This window comes from Drosophila willistoni (genome assembly GCF_018902025.1).
Source record: "Drosophila willistoni isolate 14030-0811.24 chromosome 2R unlocalized genomic scaffold, UCI_dwil_1.1 Seg167, whole genome shotgun sequence".
NCBI lineage: Eukaryota > Metazoa > Arthropoda > Insecta > Diptera > Drosophilidae > Drosophila > Drosophila willistoni.
In genome coordinates this window covers 916238-940332 of record NW_025814050.1, presented here as the reverse complement: position 1 = coordinate 940332, position 24095 = coordinate 916238, and the positions used below count along the sequence as shown (strand labels likewise).

The 24095-nt window shown below is 37.7% G+C and overlaps 5 protein-coding genes across 5 annotated transcripts; 2 read left to right on the top strand and 3 right to left on the bottom strand.

The window, feature by feature from the left end:
* The first annotated feature begins 4384 nt into the window (after positions 1-4384).
* On the top strand, positions 4385-5091 carry LOC6646728 (transcription initiation factor TFIID subunit 13). Its single transcript, XM_002069387.4, has 3 exons — positions 4385-4578; positions 4642-4909; positions 4981-5091. The coding sequence occupies exons 1-3, from the start codon at positions 4462-4464 to the stop codon at positions 5001-5003; spliced, it is 408 nt and encodes a 135-aa protein (XP_002069423.1). The 5' UTR covers positions 4385-4461; the 3' UTR covers positions 5004-5091.
* Positions 5054-6567, bottom strand: LOC6646755 (pyridine nucleotide-disulfide oxidoreductase domain-containing protein 1). The gene has a single exon (XM_002069386.3). It carries the CDS (start codon positions 6531-6533, stop codon positions 5079-5081), a length of 1455 nt encoding a protein of 484 aa, XP_002069422.1. The 5' UTR covers positions 6534-6567; the 3' UTR covers positions 5054-5078.
* An 834-nt stretch (positions 6568-7401) lies between these two features.
* LOC6646754 (angiotensin-converting enzyme-related protein) lies at positions 7402-10190 on the top strand. Its single transcript, XM_002069385.4, has 4 exons — positions 7402-7806; positions 7875-8442; positions 8663-9904; positions 10031-10190. The coding sequence occupies exons 1-4, from the start codon at positions 7756-7758 to the stop codon at positions 10066-10068; spliced, it is 1899 nt and encodes a 632-aa protein (XP_002069421.1). The 5' UTR covers positions 7402-7755; the 3' UTR covers positions 10069-10190.
* Positions 10191-10308: 118 nt separating this feature from the next.
* LOC6646753 (histone-lysine N-methyltransferase SETD1A) lies at positions 10309-13212 on the bottom strand. Its single transcript, XM_002069384.4, has one exon. It carries the CDS (start codon positions 13201-13203, stop codon positions 12175-12177), a length of 1029 nt encoding a protein of 342 aa, XP_002069420.1. The 5' UTR covers positions 13204-13212; the 3' UTR covers positions 10309-12174.
* Positions 13213-13360: 148 nt separating this feature from the next.
* LOC6646752 (anaphase-promoting complex subunit 11) lies at positions 13361-13790 on the bottom strand. Its single transcript, XM_002069383.4, has one exon. The coding sequence runs from the start codon at positions 13616-13618 to the stop codon at positions 13361-13363; it is 258 nt and encodes an 85-aa protein (XP_002069419.1). The 5' UTR covers positions 13619-13790.
* Between the last annotated feature and the right edge of the window lie 10305 nt (positions 13791-24095).

Genomic DNA, 24095 nt, shown 5'->3' with positions numbered 1-24095 from the left:
GGACTGATCTTCAGAATAAAAGGTGACAAATAACTTAAGTAAAACTTTCAACGGATTTAACTCAACATTTTGATGTGGAAAGTCAAGCATTTGGAGTTAAAATCTTTGGCTCAATTTACCCCCGAGAATCCGCCACTGATACTACATGTGTATCTTGGGATACCCCTTAACAGACTCTTACAGATTGGATGGATTTTACCAATCTATAATCACAATATTGGCATTCTAGAATAGTATTAACATTAAGTTCTAAATAAACAAAACGTAATTAATAATTGTGACCAATTCAGTTATTGTTCAACTAGTAGAGATAACTCTAAATTTATACCATGCACCCAAAGGGTGAAGTGATATGTTAGAGTGTGTATGTATTAGGGAAAATTAAGCTTTTTCGATCACATAAGGTATATGTATATAGTCTTAATAAGTATCAACAGTCTAATAATTTGATAAAAAACGATTAAATTTGGCAAACTAATATTTGTTACCAATATCTTCCAAACTAACTTAAAATTGGCCTTAAAGTAAAGAAGTTATTCGTATAATCCTATTGTCCTAGGTTGGTCATAAAGGCAGAGTTGGCCGTGGCGGCGCTAGAGTGAGCTAGATAGCATATGCTTGATCCATGGTATTCCAAAGTCAACGAGAGAACTGTCTTAAACTTCGTTTAAACTTATTTTGGGACCTTGAGAGATTAGCGTCTTGCTTTTGGAAACTGTTTTCATCCAACTTTTAGCAAGCGAGATCCAAAGTAATTGAACTAAAATCGGAATGGTAAACTTAAAGCCAAAAGTTTGAAAAGTTTTCTAGCAGAATTGGCTTTTTATACCATACACCCATAGGGTGAAATGGTATATTAAAGTCGCCAAAATGTATGTAACAGGCAGAAGGAAGCATCTCCGACCCCACAAAGTATATATATTCTTGATCAGGATCAACAACCGAGTCGATCTAGCCATGTCCGTCTGTCCGTCCGTCCGTCCGTCCGTCCGTCCGTCCGTCTGTCCGTCTGTCCGTATGAACACCTAGATCTCGGAGACTATAAGAGCTAGAGCCACCAAATTTTTTATGTAGACTCGTGTAGTATGTAGAGTGATCAAGTTTATTTCAAATTTTTGCCACGCCCCTTTCCGCCCCCGCAATTTAAAAAAAGCGTTTATCTCAAAAACTATTCTAGCTAGAGACACCATATTTGGTATGTATATTCGCTTAGTAAATGCACACATTTTGTATGTATACAAAATTTGCCACGCCCTTTTCCGCCCCCGTAATTTGAAAAACTTGATTATCTCCCGTATTTTTTTACCTTATGCAACCAAATTTGGCACACTAAAATTTAATACTAATATCTAGCAAAATACCAAATTTGATCAAAATCGGACAAAAAACAGTCGAGTTATGCATATAAACGTTTTTCCATAAGGCCGGAGTTGGCCGTTGGCTGGTGGGGGCGCTAGGGTGCTCGTATGATTGAGTGAGCGAGATACTAAGATATGCTTGTAAGAAGCATGTGAAAATGCTTGAAATATTTGCTTTACTGGTGTATGGTATACCAAAGTCGGCGAGACGACTTACTTACTTCATTATTATTAGAATATGTTTGATTTATGAATTAATTTAGAGCTCAAATCAGAAATCACTTTTGATTATAGTATATAAACGCGTTTTTATAGTAGCTGATTAGAATTTTCTGTGTATAATCGGAAGCCGTAGTTTACAAAAAGGTTTTATTATACCCTATCGACTATGTATTATTCGTACCCGATGTAATTAGAGGTTGTTTCTTTTGTTGTTGCACCCAGTTGTGGGTCTCTAATTGTTTTTATATGATTGTCGATTGTACATGAAGTACTCAAGTGGTATTTAGTTTAGCAAAGCCTGTTAAATTGTGTTTTTGTTATCAATTATCTATAAAGCACTTTAGTGGATGTGGACCCATAGGAAGGGTAAGATGAAACACCTTGGGCAAGAGAATTGTTCCATTAATCGCGGAACTGCATAGATCGGGATATTCTCATGACATTGAATGTTTCCAATTTATGAATGAACACAGAACGCTTTGTGTTATAGACAATTCTCATTTAATCGGTTAATAAGTATGTAGGTAGATATTTATCTCGGAGTTACAGTTCCGCCTTTTAAAGGCTGACACAAAGGGTGAGTCATGGGCGTATTAAAAAGTCATTTATTGAATCATTCATTACACGTTTCGTTTGAGAAGCTTCCTTAAAAGCAAAGCAATATAAAATATATACTTAATATATAAATAAATATGTAAGTATGTGAGTCTACACATTGTTGGTAACAGAAATCTTGACGAGTTTTATCTGTATTCTGTGGGGACTAAATCACTTTATTGCTAAATATCTTTTCGGTTTTGTTTTGTTTTGTTTTCGTTTACAGCCGACACTGAGCGATTGCTAGAGCCCCTTAGCCTTATCAATAACGACAAGTGTCTGACAATTTTAGTCGTTTCTAATGATGCCGTTCGTTAGCCCGTTTCAAAAGTCGTGTGACCAATTTCGTCAATGCAGCTTTAAGCTGTTTCAGATAGGAAAGATAATCGACTAGATATAAACGATGGTGAAAAACAGAATTTTAAAATGAAAGACCTTTTGGAAATTCCCTCATTTTTTTCTAAAGAAAAGGAGAATAGGCACTACATAAAAGGAGATCGTTTGAATCATCCATTGTTGGTTGTTATTAGAGACTTTTTCAGTGATTCACTCTAAACATTTCATGGGAAAAGGATGAATAATTCTCCAGCTTTTCGACTTTAAATACAAATTTGACCATTTCAAAAACAAATAGACATCTCTGTATTTCTACCCACATACCTAGATACTCGTATATGTACATACATATGTACATATGTATGAATGTGTACCTTTTCTAATTGTATGTATTTTTTTGCTGTTATTAACAACTTTTATTGCCGTAGCACATGACAAGGCAAAGTCGGCTAAATCGCATAAAATCGCACATTTAAAATTGAGTTTCACATTTGATTTGTAATCAAACTTAATTGCACACCAATATACATATGTATGTGTGTGTGTGTGTGAAGGAATTTCGCAGAATTCGAGAAAAGTCAAGAGAGAGAGATGACCAAACCTGGATTGAATGAAACCCTGAGAGAGAAAGAAGCCGCATATATTTGTATTCCTTTTCAGGCCGCCAGACACAACGGTGATTTTTGTGTTGAGAGAGGGGGGAAAAGGGGGCCAACATACATTCTTATGCTAAATAATTGGCATTTAATAATAAGAGAGACAGAGAGATAAACAGCTGGCGAGGGAGGGAGGGAAGGAAGGGTAATGGGGCAAGTTGTCTTGGAGAACACGTTCAAGTTGCTACGGTCGTTGTTCTTGGAAAAATCACGCGGCATTTGAGAAGCCTTCAGGGTCAACAACGTGTTGCACAGTGTATGGATTGTGTGTGTGTGTGTGTGTGTGTATTCGCATATGATTATTTGTGTTTCAAGTGCGTTTTCAATTACAGGTTCTTCAATATAATTCATTACTTTTGTCTCAAAAGACATTCACTTTACACAGGCACAAAACAAAATTTTCGACAAATGCATGCGTCGGGCAGGCTCTACCCGTATCCGTTTTACCTGCAAATGGGCCTCCTTTTCGTGACTCTTGGCTTTTTCACATTTACCTTGCAATCACTTTCTTTTCACTTGTTTGAACAGCTTTTTGCTTTATTTGATTTATTTCATGTATGTATGTATGTATACACTTATTATAATTAATTTGTTTACATGAAAAACTTCACTTATCCATATGACAGAAGAACACCGAGTAAGTTTGATCCGCGCGCGCCCACATGCGAGAGGTACAACAGCCGTCGGTTAACTGAATTCGAATCAAAACTTCAGCAGCAACAATAACGCCAATCTGGCGGAAACAAATACACAGGTGCCTATATACAATACATTCACAAACTCGCAAAAGCTTTCGTTTCGGAAGTTGGCCTAGGCCTGGTCCCCAAAAACCTAGACAATTCTTTGACCTTTTGCTGATTAAAGATCTGTCTTGCGTCTCTGATCTGTGACCATCAAAAAAAACCAAAAAAAAAATTTATGTAAATTGGCTTATCACAAGACGAAAATTTATGAAAATTTACTAAATTGGTAAAAGAATATTTTCGCTTTTTCAAAACATATTTTATATTATTTCTGAATTTCAATAAAGCTACCAATATGATGATTTTAATAAGTTTCAGTAATAATCGTAGCATATAGCTCAATATTTTATTCGTTTTTTGAATGTAACAGACTTATTAACAGAGCTCCAAGATGATGCTGTTAAATTTAGCAGATCTGCAACGAAAAAACTCTGCGGCGAATTTACACCAGAGCGAAGAAGTTGAACTAAATCGATAATAATTCAATGGTGTTATCGACGGACTTTATAAAAACATTAAAATAATAAATACAAGCCAAAATATATTAAAATGGCTTCAAACAACATTGCGGAAGAGACTTTTGAAGGCGGAGAATTTCCATTCGACGATGAGGACGAGCAAATGGTGGCCGGCAGCAACTTGGGCAGGAAGCGTCTGTTCAGCAAGGTGTCCCATATTGATCCTCCATCCCACAATTGTTTACTAAATTCAAATCATTTACATTCTCAGGAGCTGCGCTGTATGATGTTCGGCTTTGGCGATGACAAGAATCCTTATACCGAGACTGTGGACTTGCTGGAGGATTTGGTAATTGAGTATATAGCGGAGACCACGCACCGCGCTATGGAAATCGGACGTACCGGGCGTGTCCAGGTTGAGGATATTATATTTCTCGTCCGTAAAGATCAACGTAAATATGCCAGAGTCAAGGACTTACTCACCATGAACGAAGAACTGAAGAAGGCTCGCAAGGCTTTCGATGAGATCAAATACGTGGGTGAGTAAACTAGAAGCGCGACACAAAGAAAACATTGCAGTTATTTAATCCAATTAATTTTGTTCCTTTAGGTAACGAGGGAAAGCTGAAATGACAAAAGCCCAAAAAAGCAGCTGCAAACCACATCTAGAATTAAGAAAATAGTTACATTTAAAAGTAAATTTAATTTTTAATCAAAATAATCTTCTATATCAATGTCGGGATTGAGTATATCATCACCATAGGGCTCCAGATCTATGCCATTTAGTATAAGATTCTCACACGTCTCGGCCAGCTCTGTATTGCCCACGAGAATGGCTCCTCTTAGGCGATTATTTTGCAGGACAAATTTGATATACTCTTTGTTACGCGTACAGCGGACAAGTAGCTCATAATCTTGGCCTAGGTCCTGGCCAATAAAACGTCCCAATAGAACCACAGGATAGCCGAAAAGTTGTGTTACATGCCCAAATAGTTCGAAGCAGAAGTCCTGGTAGATAGTCTCTCCCTCAAAAGCTGCAGCCATACTGCGTCCGGCCATGGAACCCATTTGCCGCGCCTGTGTCCATAAACGCATTTGAAACCAGTGAGGAGCCGGCGACCAGGTAGCAGTACAAACATCCCCCGCAGCGTAAATGTCTGGGAGATTGGTCTGCATCATCTCATTCACACAAATGCCACCATCTTGTGAAATGTTAAAGGAATGATCTGTCTCAAAGTCATGGCGAGGTTGCACTCCCGTGGCGGAGACTATAAAATCACAATTTAGTTCTTCGAAATGGCCATCTTCATGCCGCAGCTTGATCTGTAGGCCACCTTTTCCGTCAGGATGCATACAATAGTCATCTATGTGACATTTGTAGTGAATCCTGGGAGGGATTCGTCCCTGGTTAACAAGTCCACCACGCAGGTTGTAGCTCCTATGCCAGTCGGGACCCAAAGCTGCTTTTTGCTTGCTTTCATCGTTTTCACTGGATACAATCTCGCTATATCTTATTCTTTTCACGGCTGTTTCCGTTGGCGGTTCTTTATCGTCCTCCTCGTCGTCTTTAACTTCACGTCGAGACACTTCAAAGAACTCTGCAGCTCCCGGATCGACAAACGTAGCTGATATGTGACTGTCTTTGACTACCCAGTGGATTTCAACACCCTTCAGCTCATAGGCCAATTCACTGGCAATGCCTCCATTGCCCAAGATCAATACTTCCTTTGCCTGACCCAATCTTTGCTGCAGTTCCCGCACCGAATCCGTATCTCGTATACCTATAACACATGCATCTTCCTGCTCCTTGCCCGCCCTTCCAGAGTTGAACAGTTTCGGTGATCCACCGGTGCAAAGACAGAGGTAGCCATACTTGATAACCAATCCTTTCTTGGTGCGAACCCAATGCTCCTTGCTATTGATGTACTCCAGCTGATCCACATGAGTCTCAAACTGGGCACGAATGTCTGATATATTTTGCTCTTGTACATCGAATTTGTGCAAGTAACGAGCTATGGGAACCAGATTCGTCACACTCTTCACCACGCTGGACTCGGTGAGCAGAAGAATGCTGGCCGAAGGACAGCATATGGCCAAGGATTCGGCGCAGCTCACACCGGCTATACCACCACCTACAATCAAGAAATCACAATCACGGGACATCCTCGTAAACTACGGCTACAACAAGCGAGAACAGCTGTTCGAACAGCTGATTTCTACAGTGGGCAGTCACTGACGAATTCCCCCCAAAATAACAACAAAAATGATTGATAAACACGAAAGAAGACGACATTTCTGCGAACATGTGCAGGTGCTCCAAGCGTTTAGTTTCAGCAAAGTTTTGATTGCAATTGGAGCGCAGGTCTCTTTTTTTTTAAATCGATATCTTTGAACATATGTATGTATACAGTGGCGTCTGGGGTATTTCACTCAAGAGGGGTTAGTCGAAATCAGTAAAAGGATGTGCAATTTTGACTTAATACGTTTTATTCAAATATTTAAAAATACAGACAACATGTTTAGTGACATCCAGTTAATGAAATTCGACTGAATGAAAAAAAAGCGAACTCTTAAATAACCTAAGTGAATATATGTATGTAGGAATAGTGAAGACTTCATTAGCTGAAAAAGGGGTTCACAAAAGGGTATTTTGTGGACATAGTAAATAGGAACACCATTTGATTTCGATAACAGTCAGAAAAATGCTCTGTTATTACTCGCACATCGATTTACACAAGGAATTTCGCAGAAAAATCGATTTTAAGATTAGAACATCTACGCGGTATTTCTGAGTTTGGTCTAATTTACTTTTCCTTACTTTGTTAAATATTTCAAAATATTGATAATTCGGAGACGAGAATGGGTTCGTTAACTCAACTTCAACGCTTGTAAAGTGACTTTACAGACAACCAACTTTTTTATCGCTTTACTTTGTAGACTTTACAGATTTCAACACAAAATCGGAGTGCTCGGTCAATTTCCGGCTGTAATACTCGATTTTTTATTTATTTAAAGATTTTGTATTTTGTTTTATTTGGTTGAATCAAAAATTTCGTTAAAAATTAAAGTCGGATTTACATTCGCCACTTGAGTTCAATACGGTTTGGACCCCCTTCCGGCTCAGCCACCGCCACTGCCTCTGCTTGCTTGGGTCTTCGGAGTAACAACTTGAATATAAAGAGCGTCGAGTAGGCCTCACTTGTTTAGACGCCCGACAGCAGCCAAGCAACATCTTCGAAGCGGTGGTGATCGTCGTACCTGACTCTGGATCTTTCAAACTAAAAATAAACCGTCTGGCACTATAAATTTCAAAGGGCAAAACTGATAAGGCAGAGGATAGAGTGGCAGACGCAGCAGCATCATCATCGTCAGCGTCTGGGTTAAGATGAATGCATTTTTGATGCTTGGCCTCGTGCTTGCAGTCTTTTGGGCTGGGGTAAGTGAAATTGTGGAGTAGTTGGTCAGTCCTCCAACCTCTGATATCATATGAAATTTATCATTTAGCTACCCCATTCGGCGTTGGGCAATAGCAATACTTGCTCTGCAGCTGTCCTCGATGCTCGGCGATTCTTTCAGCATGAGAATGAGCAACTGCGTCAGCGGTACAACGAAGAGTTCCTGGCTGCATACACATACAATACGAATGTCACGGAAGCGAACCGTGAGGCGATGATTACGATTTTTGCCAAAAATGCTAAGGAGACCAAACGATTGGCCGAGCAGATTAAGTCATCCGACTATGACCAATCATCAGATGCCGACATCAGAAGGCAGTCGCGTCTCTTGTCCGAAATGGGTTCCGCCGCCCTCAATCCCGAGGATTATCTGACTCTCAAAAATGCTATCAGCTCCATGCAGTCGAATTACGCGACCACCAATGTGTGCTCCTACAAAAATCGCAGCGATTGTTCCCTCACCCTGGAACCGCATATACAGGAGCGTCTATCGAAAAGTCGGGATCCGGATGAGTTGGCCTGGTACTGGAGAGAATGGTACGACAAGGCGGGCACTCCTCAGCGGGAGAATTTCGCCACATATGTGAATCTCACACGCAAAGCCTCCCAGCTAAATGGTAAGTGATGAGATCATTAGTGACCCTTTAATTAGTAATTAATTTGGAAATCAAATTTCCATTCGATATGGAGGAAAATTTGATTTGGCCAGAAGAATCTATTTCCTTTTGTTTCGGTGGCTTATGCAATTCATTCGTTTCAACAAATCGATTCGATTTCTATTTATATATTCTTGTACTTTTGTATATATCATGTCTATGTTCAAACATACATATATAGGTTATCGCTCTTATGCCGACTATTGGGTACATTTCTACGAAGATCCCGATTTCGAGCGGCAGTTGGATGCGACATTTAAAGCCATTTTACCATTCTACCGGCAAGTTCATGGTTACGTTCGTTATCGTTTGCGGCAACATTACGGCGAAGATGTGGTTCCCGCTGAGGGAAACATACCCATGCACTTGCTGGGCAATATGTGGGGTCAGGCCTGGAACGAGGTGATCGATCTCTTCACGCCGTATCCGGAGAAACCCTTTGTCGACGTCAAGTCGGAAATGCAGAAACAAGAGTACACGGTCAACAAGTTGTTTGAACTGGGCGATCAGTTCTTCCAATCCTTGGGGATGCGTGCCTTGCCCCCGAGTTTCTGGAACTTAAGTGTCCTCACAAGACCCCAAGACCGCGAGATAGTGTGCCATGCTTCCGCTTGGGACTTCTATCAGGACAGCGATGTACGCATTAAAATGTGCACCGAATTGGATACACACTATTTATATGTGGTCCACCATGAGCTGGGGCACATTCAATACTACCTCCAATATGAACAGCAGCCGGCTGTTTACCGGGGAGCCCCCAACCCGGGCTTTCACGAAGCCGTGGGCGATGTCATCGCCCTGTCCGTCATGTCAGCAAAGCATCTGAAGAGTATCGGTCTCACAGGCAGTGGGCGGTTGGATGAGAAAAGCCGCATCAATGAGCTGTTCAAACAGGCTCTCACGAAAATCGCCTTTCTGCCATTCGGTTACACCATGGACAAATATCGATATGCCGTTTTCCGCAATGAACTGGATGAGTCTCAATGGAACTGTGCCTTCTGGCAGATGAGATCCGAGTTCGGTGGTATCGAACCGCCAATCAATCGTTCCGACAAGAACTTCGACCCCCCTGCCAAGTATCACATAGACGCCGATGTGGAGTACCTGAGGTACTTTGCCGCCCACATATTTCAGTTCCAGTTCCATAAGGCTCTCTGTCAGTTGGCTGGCCAATATAGCTCGACGGACAATCGGCTTACCCTGGACAACTGTGACATCTTTGGTAGCAAGGATGCTGGAAAGGCTTTGAGTAAATTTCTATCGCTGGGCAACTCAATCCATTGGAAGGACGCTCTACAAGAATTTACAGGCGAAACCGAAATGAATCCCTCTGCCCTCTTGGAATACTTTGAGCCCCTCTATCAGTGGCTTAAACAGGAGAACAGTCGGCTTGGCGTCCCCTTGGGTTGGGGAGAGACAAACAGTAAGTTAAAGAACCTTTCCCGTCCATCCCGAAAAGGGTCGATATCTCAGTTAAATTGATTCTCGAGATATCAGTCCTCACAGTTGCTCACTAATTTCATATACTAATAATAATTGTCCCTTTCAGAAATCCCATCTGACTGCTGCGGACCTTTTAGCACATAAGGAATCAACTGACTTAGTTCTAAGTGAATGTACCGGAGTCATAAGAAAAATTACCAATTTTTATAAAAATATTTTGGACAAATTAAATGATTGCCTAGAGAGTATCTAGGAAAAGTATAAAATAATGTTTTTTTTTCGCTCAACCAGATCGAATATCTATATGCGTTATAAGCAGCTTCAGTTCCCGCCAATTCAAGACTCCACATTTTACACATTTTACTCGATTTCAATGACCAATAATGATATTTAAATTGATATTTATTGCATCGATTCATTTGTTTCGTTTCTTTCATAATACAATAGACTTTTGTTGTTTTTTATTTAACGATATTTCCAATTCTGCAGTTTTCTTTCCAGTGTTTGTCATTTCCAATTTTCACTTGCCGAATGAAAAAAACATTCCCACACATTTGTTATTAGTATTTGAGTTATTGTAAATTTTGGTTATATGCTTTTCGATTTTCCTTTTTTGTACACAGCATTTAGCTCTCAAAATTGTGTAAGTGTATATATGTATGTACTTATTTTTGGGGTTTTCAAGCCTGAACACGGAGTTCGTTAAACTACTTTACTTATTAATTTGAGTTTCTCAGTTCAAGGTGTTTCCTTTTATGATGTCAACTTTAGCTGGTGTGTGGGTAGACGAGAATTGATTGAGAATTTTCTTATTGTTAGTGAAAATTCGTAAACTACAACAGAACTCACAAAAACGATTTAGATTTTTAGGAATTAATTTCATTAATTGCAAATTTTCGATTAGGTTTACTCGTATGTATCTATGTGTAGTGATATCTGCAGTTTCTTAGTTTTCGGGTATGATATTTCTCTTAGTTTCTCCATGCAAAAATTTGGAATATTGTATGTTAGCCATCACTCTGGAATATGGTAAAAATTGTATGTATCTGATGTGATGTGTTGGTTGGGTATATATAATGTGTATTCTTTTCAGCCGTTACATGCAATCTATATAATGATTTATTGAACTAACAGATCTTTTGGTGTACTTTGAATCTCTAATAAACGCAGAGTCTGCATTTTATTATTATTGTTTTATATTCCAACAAAAGTTCTAGATTAGTTATGATTTAGTTGAACAATTGTTATGTTTTCGAGTATGGTGCGGATCGCAGGGAAACTTAATGGAATCTAGAAATTTGAAACCACAAAAATGTAGTAATTCTATTCGAGGTGTTGACGTCAACATTTTGAAATATTAAATGAACGGCTCACACTTTTCCATGTAAAATATTTTCATCTTATTTCATTTATAAGCAGATTTTGAAATGATTTATATATATATTCGTATAAATATTCTTTTTTTTTGTTTTTTTTTTTTGATAGCAAGATATATATAGGCCAAGAGTTTAGTTTTGGTTAGTGCTAAGTGAGTGGAACATTTTTTCATAATAGTTTTCTTTTGTTTTACTTTTTTTTTTGTTTTGTTTTTTGATAGTGTTTAATATTAGGTGTATAGGATCTAACAAATAATTTTGGGAACATAAATAAATGTAACTAGTTGTATGAATACGATGCGGAATATCTGGTATTATTTGCAGCTGTTGGGTGTTTTATACAAAATCGAATAATATATATATGTATATATAATATAATATAATATAATATATAAATATGCCATATAGCAGGATCTTATCCTTTACTACTTAGAGATTATTATTGAATACAATTTGTTGTTGTGTTTTGTGGTTTTATTCAACGCGAATGAATTCGGTTTTTCCTTACATACTGATAAATTTTTGATACGTGCCTCTGAATTCCGATTCGCAATGCCGAGCCATATAAAATTGTATGTCGAAATATTGGGATTTTGTTCAATCTTTATGGGGGTGATTCCGAATCAGAATTGAGAACAATCACGATAGTATAGTTTTTGTTGGTATTGAATATGAAGAATGAGATATTTTAGCATGGCAAGCAATTTAGAACGACAATTGGTGTGTGAATTTAGGTTTTCGGGTTTCGGATTCAGTTTCTGTCTTCTGTTTTCGATAAATTGACTTTTGGAGAAATGTCTAATTGACTCTTTTTCCCGGAAATGTTTGATTTGTTCTTGGGCCAAAGTATTTCTTAGTCCAAGAACGGGTTTTGTCATACGGGTCGCGAATGATGCGGATGATGTTGGTGTTGATTTACGCTGCTGATGCTGTGGTTGCTGCTGCTACTACTAGCTCCTCCTCCAGTTCCTTTGGATCGTGTTGGTGGCGGTGGGGGCGGGGCCTGCCTCATTCTCTGTTGCAAAATGCGCGGCAGCTGAGGATGTGCCTTGTGCTGTGCTGGAGGTGCTGGTGGCGGTGCAGGCCTTTGTTGCTGCTGCTGCTGTTGATGATGATGATGCTGATGGTGATGCAATTGCTTGCCCATGGATGAAGCTGCCGACGAGGAACCTGAGGTACCAGAAGTGGAGCTGGTAGATGCATGGGAAGTAATAGAGCCTGTTGCCAATTTAGTAGTTGCTCCTGTTGTCACAGTTGCTCCAGGTGAACTGGCCATGCTTCTGGTCAATAGAGGCGGCTGCTCATTGACTTTTATGGCCGCCACTGGCACTGGAGCATAGGAGCTACCATCATCATCCTCATCAGATGACAATGAATTGGCATCGGAGGGAGTTCTCGATCGTGAGGGTGGCGACATGGCTTCTTGCTCTTGCAGGAATACCCGAAACCCCTGTATTGACTCATTGAGGGCCCACAATTGGGACAGTAGCGACAAGTCCAACTGCCTTAGGCCATACATTTCCCGCCTTAGAATCGCCAACTGGCTGTCTATGGTGGAAGAACCACTGCCGCCTGCTCCTGCACTGCCCGCACTGTGGGTGGAGGAGGCCCGACTGTGTACAGATTCTCTGTCGCTTAGCGATTCTTGGGTGGATGAGAGGCTGCCATGTCGCTGACTGTGACCATGACCGTGACCATTATGATTGCGCTGCCTGGCCGCGGCCGCAGTGGATGTGGATGGTCCTAAATACAGTTCGCCAGTGGCGGCCGTTAAGGACGCCACACTGGCAACAGCTGCTGGCGACGATTGGGGGCCAGCTGCGGCAGTACTTAAGCTTTTTGGCAGTGGCGGCAGACCGCTTAAAGTGTGTTGCTGGGGAGGATCGCTTTGCTGTTCCATCATTTGGCTATGTTTCTTCTACTTCTTTCTTCTTGTCAATTAAATCGAATTATCTTTACTTGTATGTTTTTTTTTTTTTGTTTTGTTTTGCTTGCTTGTGTTTTCTTTTTTCCTTGTGTCCTTAATCGCACTCCTTCTCCTTTCGCTTCGTTCGTTTCTCTTAGTGTATATTGAATTTCCAACTCTGTCGGCACATGGGACACTGTTTGTTCAATGGTTGCAAATTCAGCCACTTCACGATGCAGTGCATATGGAAACAGTGCGAACAAACGCCCCACACCAGCGGACAGTCGTCTCCGGGTAGAGCACACTCTGGACAAGTACTTTCAAAGGACATGCGACAAATACCACAGTTCTCGTCATTAGCTATCCAGCGCCAAGATGCCACTCCTGTCCATGACTTGATTGTTACTTTCATTTTGTGTCACTTCATCGAATTGCACTAATGGCTTTATCGGAAAAATCAAACTTCAACTGGCGGACGGGACTGCTTTGTGCTAAAAATATTACAATTCTGTGTGTTCACTTCGCCAATAATCTATTGCTTTTTCAGAGACGGCAGAAAAATATGTAGGTCGTAGAGGCAGTGTTGCCGAATCGGTTATTTTGCAGCTAGATCTGGCTACTTTTTAAGGCCGATTGCAACAAATATGTTGGTAAATAATTATTCTAAGCCACATAAATTAAGTAACAAAAGAAAGATAAAAATTCAACGAGAACAATCGTAGTTCGTAGTTTTGGTAAATATTTACTATAGTTACTCGGGCCCAAAACGCGCTTAAACTACATAAATTTGGTATCAAATTGAATTTTTTAGCGGGATTAAAGCTAAAAATAGCTGAATCTAACTGTTTCCAGCTAAAATAGTGTGGCCAAATGTTACGACAATGTTGGAAAGCGCACCAAATGGAGTTGCCAGATACCAAATTTTCTGGTTAAAAATTGGCGCCATAAATTTTTGCGGCAAATTCAAATAGATTGTTGATAAAAAAAATGTTTATTATTTCGAAATACAATTGACAGAAATTTATCCACATAATAATGTGATAATAATAATTGTTATACTTCAGTGCAATTGAGTTAATTTAATGGGCAATGACGTAAAGTTAAAGGTTAAAGATGTTTACCTACATATGTATTTACCTAAATGGAATACTAAATTACAATAAGAAAAAATAGGGAATAGAAAACAAGCCACGAAAGAATTGACAAATCGTTAAGTCCTTTTAATCACTATAAGGATTTATGAAATGTGAACTTCCGGTGTTTAACAATTATCAAACCCTCTTGTGTCGGAATGACAGCCATTAAAATTCAAATTAATTAAAAATTATTTTAAATGTTATTTATTTCCATATCAATTAATTTAAACCTAAGGATTTAAAATTTACTATTTCGGAAAATTGAAATTGAAATAAATAAATTTTGAATTAATTTGTTCCTAGCACTGCAAAGATACAACTTTTTTATTAATGTGTTAGTTAGGCTAAAAATAAGATTATTAGGCTTCATTTAAAATAGAGCAAATTGATAGGATTTGAAATTTAAAGATTTAACCACATGCTATATTGATTTTTATGAATACTTGAATATTAATTTACTTAATAGTACTACTAATGATTATTAGGTACTATATCTATTATTTCTTATTATTTCTATTTCTTTTGTGAATGTCTTTTGGGCCTCCAAAGTTATCTAAAGAAAATAGAAATGCTAATGGCGGAAAGGATTACTCGATGCAGTAAATAATTAAAGTGTAAGGCGGCTTTAGATTCAGCATGAATGTAGTTCTGTTCCTGATCAGGATCTAAATTTTGATATTAAAAAAAATGTGTAGTCATTTAAGTTTTGTATACCCAAGATACATCTTATAAGTTTTCATATAGTGACTGCATTTCCAAATTTTCTATAAAAGTAACTAGAATTAGCTGAAAGTACATTCTTATTAACATGTCTAAGTAGTCCGATACTCTGAGTCTACCTGTCAGAATGACCAGAAGTGCCCAGGCAAGAATTTTAGACTTTATTTTGATAATTATTTCAATTCATTGCTTCTTTTGAATATTTGGCGGTTAAAGAATTTTGGCTTTGGGTAATATACGAAGAAATAGAATCCCAAACAACAATGCACTTGATAGTATTACTTTAATGACACATCCACGGGGTATGTCTGTTGAGTACATACTCTGCGACATCGCAGATTTCGACGTTGTTGACATATCACTAACATCGTGGTTGGACAATAAAATCATATCATTAGCATCCACCTATGGCGGTTGTTGGAGGAGAAATCCTGAATTTAAACTTATTAATTTAATTATTCTGATCTTCTTGCTTTTCCCATTACATTGTACTTTGAATTGCTCTCTCTCGTAGCATATAACTTTAAGAATTTACTGTACCATGAGAACTCTAATGCGACGAACGCAAATATATGTACAAACGGAATAACGTCGACTAATCTTTTCGGAAAAATTGTGTGGCAAGGAAAGTTATTATGTATTGAATCTCCTAACAAGGAAACAATTTAGTAACTGGCCGAGAAATTGGCCAACAGTGGGATACTTCCCAAGGACAAAGTTTGTCGATTCAACAAAGCCAAAAAAGAATATGTTGAGATTGACCGTCCCTTTGCAGGTGCACAATACAATAGGATATATGGGAGGCGTTGATTTAATCGACAACGTAACTGGAAGATACAAAATTTTACCAAGAAGTGGTAGGTTCGTATTTTTCACCATCTACTAGAATTGGTTGTCAGCAATTCGCAAGGATGTATTACGCATTAAACTTTGTGGTTCTTCCGACTTTCGGCTAAATATTGTCGATATTGAGATACTAACTAACTGATTGAAACCTAATCAAATGGTGCGGCAGTATGAAGTTGGACATTTGCCTAATTGGGCAGAAAAGCGAAAAGGGTACAAGTACCCAAACTGCACAGAATTTTCACAAGTAATGTGCGAGAAATAAATAAAACCATTGTTTTTAAAACGTTCATCTAAATTAAACATAATTCAACTATAAATTTATGTTAAATAGTTTAAAAACATCCACATAAAGAAAAAATTCCCTTAGAATTGTAGGCATTTTTTTCACCCAACACATGTTTGATGCATTCATGCAACAAATCCTTAATTCCTCATAAAAACGTTCTAAATCCAAAATTTGGAAAATTAAAAATAGTGTATTTTTTATTCTAACTTTTGAATCAAAATCGGATCCCGTGCGATACAAAGGGTTAAACTTTTGTCATTTTAACAGGGCCATGTCGCTTTTTTCAATTGCACTTTTGATGTCCTTGTTCAACCATTCCTGCCATGCTGGATTACATCATTACTGATGTACAGATGTTGAACAAATGCACATTGGGCCAACTTGACTGGGCCAACTGAATAGTCGAAAAGTCTAAAAATTTTATTGAGGCAAATAATATTCATAACATGCATCCCTGTTTTCAAAGTCAGCTTATTCATAAGATTTTTCAGCAATAAAATTGACGAGATATTTGTATTTAGTTTGTCGGCTTGTGATAAATAAATATTTTACAAAATAAAAAATATATATCAAAGAAGCTAACATCGGCTATGTCGAAGTTTATATACCCTTGCAGTCCTTGGTAATAATAATTTTACATGTTTGTTTTCTGCAACTCAATTCATCAATATACATACAAACAAAATAATTTTACTCTCTACTGTACAATTTGTTCTTCTTCTTCCCAAAATCAAAGCAACGCTCGCATACACATACACATACAGCTTATGTAGCGTTGCGTCTGTGTGTGTATGCATGTACTCTGTTGATGACGAAAGACGTAGTAGATAGCAAGCAGCGCTGCCGGCAGAGCTGGGAGCAGAGCCGATTATTATATTGACTGTAACTTGTGTTATATTTATCCGATCACATTCATTTTGGGATCTTGGGTTTTATATCCAATGTTATCACATATGTAAATTTCATAGAGATACTCCAATTTGTATGAAAATGTTTCTTCTAGTTCTTCTAGAGCTATATGATATAGTGGTCCGATCCTGATACGTTTCATACTTGATCTGCTCCAGACAATAAAAAGCACAGAAAAAAAAAATTCAGCCCGACAGCTCTTAAGACGGCTGAGTAAAACGCATACACACGGACGGACAGACGGGCGTGGCTATATCGACTCAGCTTTTCATGCTGATCAACAATATATATACTTTATGAGGTCGGAAACGTCTCCTTCTGTGCGTTACAAACATCTGACCAATTTTATAATACCCTCTGAAAGGGTATAAAAAAAGTCTGGATGCAGTCCAATAATACTACCGTATCGCCACGATATGTAAAAAAGGAAGAAAATGGTTTGTGTGATGTTTGGATTTTCTTGGTGAAAATATACATTAAAACATGGTTCAAGTGTACAAACGCTACTGAGGCTCGTTTCCATGATCTGAACCATGTGAAAAATTGTTTAAAATATGGAAGTACTGACGCGGAAACCTCGGCTATACTATTGAAAAAATGAGCAATCATTTATTGTACCTTGCCGAAGACTCAATAGCTCTGGCGTTTTTTGGTTCAAATGTCTCCTCCGAAGAAAAAATTCGTATGGTTAGCAATCTTAACTCAAAGGAACCAAATGTATAATCAAAAATAGTAGACATAACTAAAATTTGCAAGTACTGACGCGGAAACCTCGGCTATACTATTGAAAAAATGAGCAATCCTTTATTGTACCTTGTCGAAGACTCAATAGCTCTGGCGTTTTTTGGTTCGAATGTCTCCTCCGAAGAAAAAATTCGTATAGTTAGCAATCTTAACTCAAAGGAACCAAATGTTCAATCAAAAATAGTAGACATAACTAAAATATGCAAGTACTGACGCGAAAACCTCGGCTATACTATTTGAAAAATGAGCAATCATTTATTGTACCTTGCCGAAGACTCAATAGCTCTGGCGTTTTTTGGTTCGAATGTCTCCTCCGAAGAAAAAATTCGTATGGTTAGCAATCTTAACTCAAAGGAACCAAATGTTCAATCAAAAATAGTAGACATAACTAAAATATGCAAGTACTGACGCGGAAACCTCGGCTATACTATTGAAAAAATGAGCAATCATTTATTGTACCTTGCCGAAGACTCAATAGCTCTGGCGTTTTTTGGTTCGAATGTCTCCTCCGAAGAAAAAATTCGTATGGTTAGCAATCTTAACTCAAAGGAACCAAATGTTCAATCAAAAATAGTAGACATAACTAAAATATGCAAGTACTGACGCGGAAACCTCGGCTATACTATTGAAAAAATGAGCAATCATTTATTGTACCTCGCCGAAGACTCAATAGTTCTGGCGTTTTTTGGTTCCAATGTCTCCTCCGAAGAAAAAATTCGAATGGTAAGCAATCTTAACTCAAAGGAACCAAATGTTCAAATGAAAAATAGTTGACGTTACTCTAATTTAGTACACTTCCGAATATACTCCTTGTGTAAAATTGTTTTAAATATGCAAGTACTGACGCAGACCTCGGCTATACTATTGAAAAAATGAGCAATCATTTATTGTACCTTGCCGAAAAGTCATTGGGCCGTTGGAACGAGGAGATGGATTCGGATGAGGATAATGTTTCACCTGGCTTATAAAATATTTTATTTAAACGGGATTACAAAATTTAAGGAAAATCCGTTGTTACTGGAGCCTCTCGCGAACTTGCACACGTTTTCGAGAATGCGCATCTCCCGCAGAAATTGTATTGTATATTGTATATTGAGTTTATATTGGTTTATAAAATATTTTGTTTAAACGGGATTCAAAAAATTAAGGAAAATCGCTGTTAGTGGAGCCTCTCGCGAACTTGCACACGATTTCGAGAATGCACATCTCCCCCAGATGTTGCATATTGAGTTAAAATTGGGTTTTAATCAATAATTTAAGTGGGCTTCAACAATTTTTGAGCTATTTTGTTCTGCTCTTAAACGCTTCAAGGAAATGTTTGAGGATTAAAATCCCTTAAAGTGGGTTTAAAAATAAAAGGGAAAATACAATTAGATGTTTGCGTGTTGAAGGTAAGCAACTGAATGAACGTATTCCTGGTCCTATTCCAGCTTTTATAGAAGTTGGAAAGCTGAAAGTCATTGCCTACTAGAGCTGTTTAACTTTCGATAACAGTGTATCGTTTCGTTTCCGATAAACTAATTGGTTAAGGGTAAATATTTACTTACGTTACTCGGGCCCAAAACAGCCTTAAACTACATAAATTTGGTATCAAACGAACGAGAAAAATTTCGCGAGCACGACTTCAGGTGCGCCTTGGCGATTTATTATGTAGTTTTTGTGTAATTAACAAAAGCCAAATTATGTTTTTAGCGGGAATATAGCTAAAAGTAGGTATTTTCGGCTAAAAGAAGCTGACAAATTTTGAGATAGTGTTGCTAGATGCCAAATTTCGGATACTCGAATACGCGGGCTTTTTGAAACTTTCGTTCGCACTATTTTCAACAAACGAAAATATTGTTGAGTTTACAATATTTCTTGATTTTAGAAAACAAATATAGTTGAGAATACAATATTCGGCTCCAAGAGCAGTCGAATATTCCCTAATTCAGAGTAAAATATTTGGCTGCCAGGGCGGTCAAACAACGCGCCATATAAAAAATAGCATTTGCCAACACTGAAATCTAGCTTTAGCCGTTTTTTTTTCAACACTGAAATCTCGAGTAGCTTTAGTAAATATTTACCAAATATTTACGTAAGTTTTTACCAGGGTTATAGCTGTTTCGGCAAAAGTAGTGTGGCCAAGTTTCAAGATTTTGTTGGAAAGTACGCCAAATGGCGTTACCAGATACCAAATTTATAGTTGAATGTTGGCGGCATATTCAATATTCAAACACAGTAGATGCCGATTATACCGATACTCCTGGAACCGGCCTTTTTGCTTGAGTTGAAAATTATTTCATGAAAACATTGAGAAAAAGACATTATCTCTTACAATATATATAATATAAATTATTTAGCTTTCCTTAAACAGCAATAATTATTAAATAAATATTCCCAGGATAAAAATCAAAAATGTTTTCTACTCTCTAGATTTATTGCTGGAGATGGATAAATGGCAAAAAACAAACAGAATGAAACAAAGTTTAAATCAATTTTGGAGAGAATGTTCGTTGGAGAGTTTGAATTTGTCAAATATCGATTTTGTATGACATTTTCAACGGCATCAAACTCTTAAACACAAAACTACATATATGACTTTGATTCACGTTCGAAAACAAACAATAATCTGAACTGTTTACATAATTAATTCTACTATTTTTTCATTGAATACAGTGCTGAAAAAGGGTTCTTTTATATATTTGCATACACACAATATATTATGTTTAGGTTCAATTTAGTTGAAACGTTACTGAATATGTGCTTATAAATACGTACATATATATACCGAATATCTAGGACTAAAACTGCTGAAATAATCTCCGATGAAGACTTTCGCAATAGAAAGTATCCGTCGCATCACTTCAGTCTGCGTTTGAAAAACCCCCAATACCACCCGACTGCATGGACCTTGTTGAATTGTGTTAATTTTTGAACTAGAGGTAATACAAAGAAAAAATATTCGAAACTTTAATAACGATGCCGAATTCCAAATGTACATTCCAAAAGAGTTTTCCAGGAAGCCGACATCATTATTTGCAAACTTTTATGAGATTTGTCCGAAAGCCAAGACAAATTTTACCGTGTGCCTATAAGCTAAAGCAGTTTAGGAACTTTGGAAAAGTTTTCTGTGTCAAATTGCCAGTCTTGTTAGGTGAGCAATATAAATTGTGCATTCTTTATTCCCTGTTAAATTTTGTTCTTTTCAGAATATATCCGAAATTCCATTCCGGATGAGCCGCCGGAGAATGTTTTGCGAAATTATAATAAGCAGAAACAAAGAAACCATAATAAAAACAAAATTAATGAAATTTAAATTAAAAGCCAGAAGGCCGGGGTTAACTTCAGCTGCGCCGAAGATTGCATGTCCTTGCAGGTTTTTATAGCCTTGCAAAAAGGGTATATTAATTTTGGTCAGAAGTGTGCAACGCATAGAAGAAAGCATCTCCTACCATATAAAGTATATATATTCTTGATCAGCACGAGACAAGCGTAAACTAGACCGTAAGAGCTACAGAGCTAAAATTTTGCATGTAGGCTTGTATTATAGTGCACAGGTTGTATATCTCGGATTCAGCCGGATCGGACCACTATATCATACAAACGGCAAAGTCACGAACAAAGACTTGTCTCAATAACTCCGTTATTTTCTGAGGTATTGTCGTGAAATTTAATATTGGTGAGTTTATTACACCTATAAACGAGTGTGCCAAATTGATCAGGATCGGGTGACTACATCATATAGCTCCCATAGGAACGATCGGTCGAAAACAGTGACTTTGATCAATATCTTTGTTATTTTCTATTCTAAGATTGGTGGCCGTTCTTTCGCAAGCATTAGCCTTTTAGATAAAACGTTTTTCCACTTTGGGTAAGGAAAGAGTTACCAAAACAGTTGCAAACTGGTTTAATTATGTTTAAAAATCGAAAAACATTAAAAATATTGAATATTAAAACATCACGGATACCCCATATCTCTTGGCAAATATTCATTTTAAAGCTTTACAAATTTGCTATGAAATGCTTTTTAAGTTTTTCAAATAGCTTTATTTAGAAGCTATGCCGCCGGTTGCGCTTCGTGACTGACCCTGGTGGTCTCCACTAAATATCGGATCAGCATCGACTTAGCCGCCATCTCATCTTTTATCGCGGCTATCTCAGCCAGAATACTATCCAGTTGCTGCGAGTCCATGGATTGCGTCACTACATCATTATCTGAAATGAAATTATTATCGTTACTATAAGAATTAAAACTTACTAACCAAAGAGTTGCGTTGCCTACCCGTTTGGGTGGAAGTTTCAGTTTCTGAAATAAATAAGATTTATGTTATTAAATAGAATGTAATATAAACAATACACATACTTGTACTTACTATCCAAAGACGCCTCAAATACTTCTAGCTGGTCGGCCATTCTATAGAATAATACCCATTTATTTTTCGGAAATTACAAAAAAAAAGTTTCTTCTTTAATAATAAATTACAATATGCCAAGGAAGAAACTTTATTTTCGACATACAAAAATAATGAAAATAAATAATTAATTAATAGTTTTCTATTGTTTAAGTTTAATTTCTTCGATTATTTTTTCACTGCAACACCGGGAGCACATGCACACAGATCAAGTTTTCACATTAAAAGAGGAAGTTAAAAAGCAAGTGTGACCAGTATTGCGTAATGACTGATAGTATTGCGTAATGTATGTCCGTCAAGTTAGCGACACTCTTAAACTCGAGTTAGCGATGGTCCTCTGTTAACCCTCTTAAGTTTTTTGCATTTTTATTTTTTCATTTTTCAGCTATTTATTAACTTTTTTGAAGAAAATAAAGCCTTAAATTATAAAGAATAGATGAAATTTTTGTTTTAATTCAGTTTTGGGTGTCTTTGAGCATTCCATGTATTGACAATTTCTCCGCGAAAAACTCCTTTTTCCGCTTTCGTGTATCTTCTTTCCAAAAACACGGCTTAGTGAAGATTGAATGCCAGATTATACCCCAGTTATTTATTTATATCCCCACCAAGTTTGATTATGCGGTTTCATACAGTTTTCGAGAAAATTGCATTTTTATGAACCAACCATTATTTTCCACATACAAAATGTGTCAAAATATAGATAGATTTCAACGGGCAAAAACTAGCTTCAAACAACACGGCACAATGAAGATTGAATGCCAGAATCATTGGAAGACTTTCTGGAATATGTTTGTCACAGTCCCAATACCCAAGAGCGTAACGTTTTCGAGAAAAATGCCAAAATGTGAGGGTACCTACAGCGGGAAAATATGTTTCCAACATTTCGCCGCTCTAGCTCGCTAAAATAGGGGGATTGGGCAAATATGTACATATAGTACGACTGCACCAATAAATTGTGATTTTACTTAATAAGAATTTCTGAGAAATAAGATTCAAGATATTTTAGATATAGCATATATTAAAATATATACTTATATAGGCTTTCCTAGAAAAATGGGGCGGACCCTTTCCTACTATCACTGCCACACGACCTTTTGCATATCGTTGGTAAATTAAGTTTGCTGGATATGCATCATAACCAAACAGTTTTGGAGGAGCATCATTCGCTAGACGAGTTTCGCTAAGAAGGGTATTTACCAAAATAATGGAAGCACGCTGAAATCAAAATGATCCCAAAACCAGGTAAACCTGTCGAAGCTATTGAATCATACGGCCCAATCAGTCTTCTGCTAGTCCTCTCTAAAATATTCGAAAGAATATTTTTAACGAGGATATTGGCGGAGCTGGATAGCCAAGATATATTACCAAACCATCAATTTGGTTTTAGAGGTCAGCACGGTACTGCTGAGCAGATCTACCGAGTCGTGCAACATTTTGTGGAAGCTTATGAAGAAAAACAATACTGTCTAGCTGTGTTTTTGGATGTGAAACAGGCAATCGGCCGCGTGTGGCATACGGGACTCCTCACAAAACTCCAGTCAATTCTTTTCCAGCCACTATTCAAAACAATCGAGTCCTTTCTAGAGAATCGAACCTTCCAGGTGTCAATTGATAAAACCTTATCATTGACACGCAGTGTGAATGCCGGTGTTCCGCAGGGCAGTGTTCTTGGGCCGATCTTATACACCAACTACACAGCCGACATACCTAAGCCCAACGATGAACTTAGTACAATCGAAACAGACATGCTCTTGGCAGCGTTTGCCGACGACACTGCTGTGTTGGTAAGATCACAGTGTCCATATCACTGCACTCCCAAGCTTCAAGATTATCTAAATAAGTTCCAAGAATGGG

Excerpts from the sequence above, each read along its gene's own strand:
- LOC6646728 (XM_002069387.4), top strand. The coding sequence starts at position 4,462 with ATGGCTTCAAACAACATTGCGGAAGAGACTTTTGAAGGCGGAGAATTT. Across the intron at positions 4,579-4,641 it reads GGAAGCGTCTGTTCAGCAAG|GAGCTGCGCTGTATGATGTT; the intron begins GTGTCCCATATT and ends TTACATTCTCAG. Across the intron at positions 4,910-4,980 it reads CGATGAGATCAAATACGTGG|GTAACGAGGGAAAGCTGAAA; the intron begins GTGAGTAAACTA and ends TTGTTCCTTTAG.
- LOC6646755 (XM_002069386.3), bottom strand. The coding sequence starts at position 6,533 with ATGTCCCGTGATTGTGATTTCTTGATTGTAGGTGGTGGTATAGCCGGT.
- LOC6646754 (XM_002069385.4), top strand. The coding sequence starts at position 7,756 with ATGAATGCATTTTTGATGCTTGGCCTCGTGCTTGCAGTCTTTTGGGCT. Across the intron at positions 8,443-8,662 it reads CAAAGCCTCCCAGCTAAATG|GTTATCGCTCTTATGCCGAC; the intron begins GTAAGTGATGAG and ends ATACATATATAG. Across the intron at positions 9,905-10,030 it reads GGGTTGGGGAGAGACAAACA|AAATCCCATCTGACTGCTGC; the intron begins GTAAGTTAAAGA and ends TGTCCCTTTCAG.
- LOC6646753 (XM_002069384.4), bottom strand. The coding sequence starts at position 13,203 with ATGATGGAACAGCAAAGCGATCCTCCCCAGCAACACACTTTAAGCGGT.
- LOC6646752 (XM_002069383.4), bottom strand. The coding sequence starts at position 13,618 with ATGAAAGTAACAATCAAGTCATGGACAGGAGTGGCATCTTGGCGCTGG.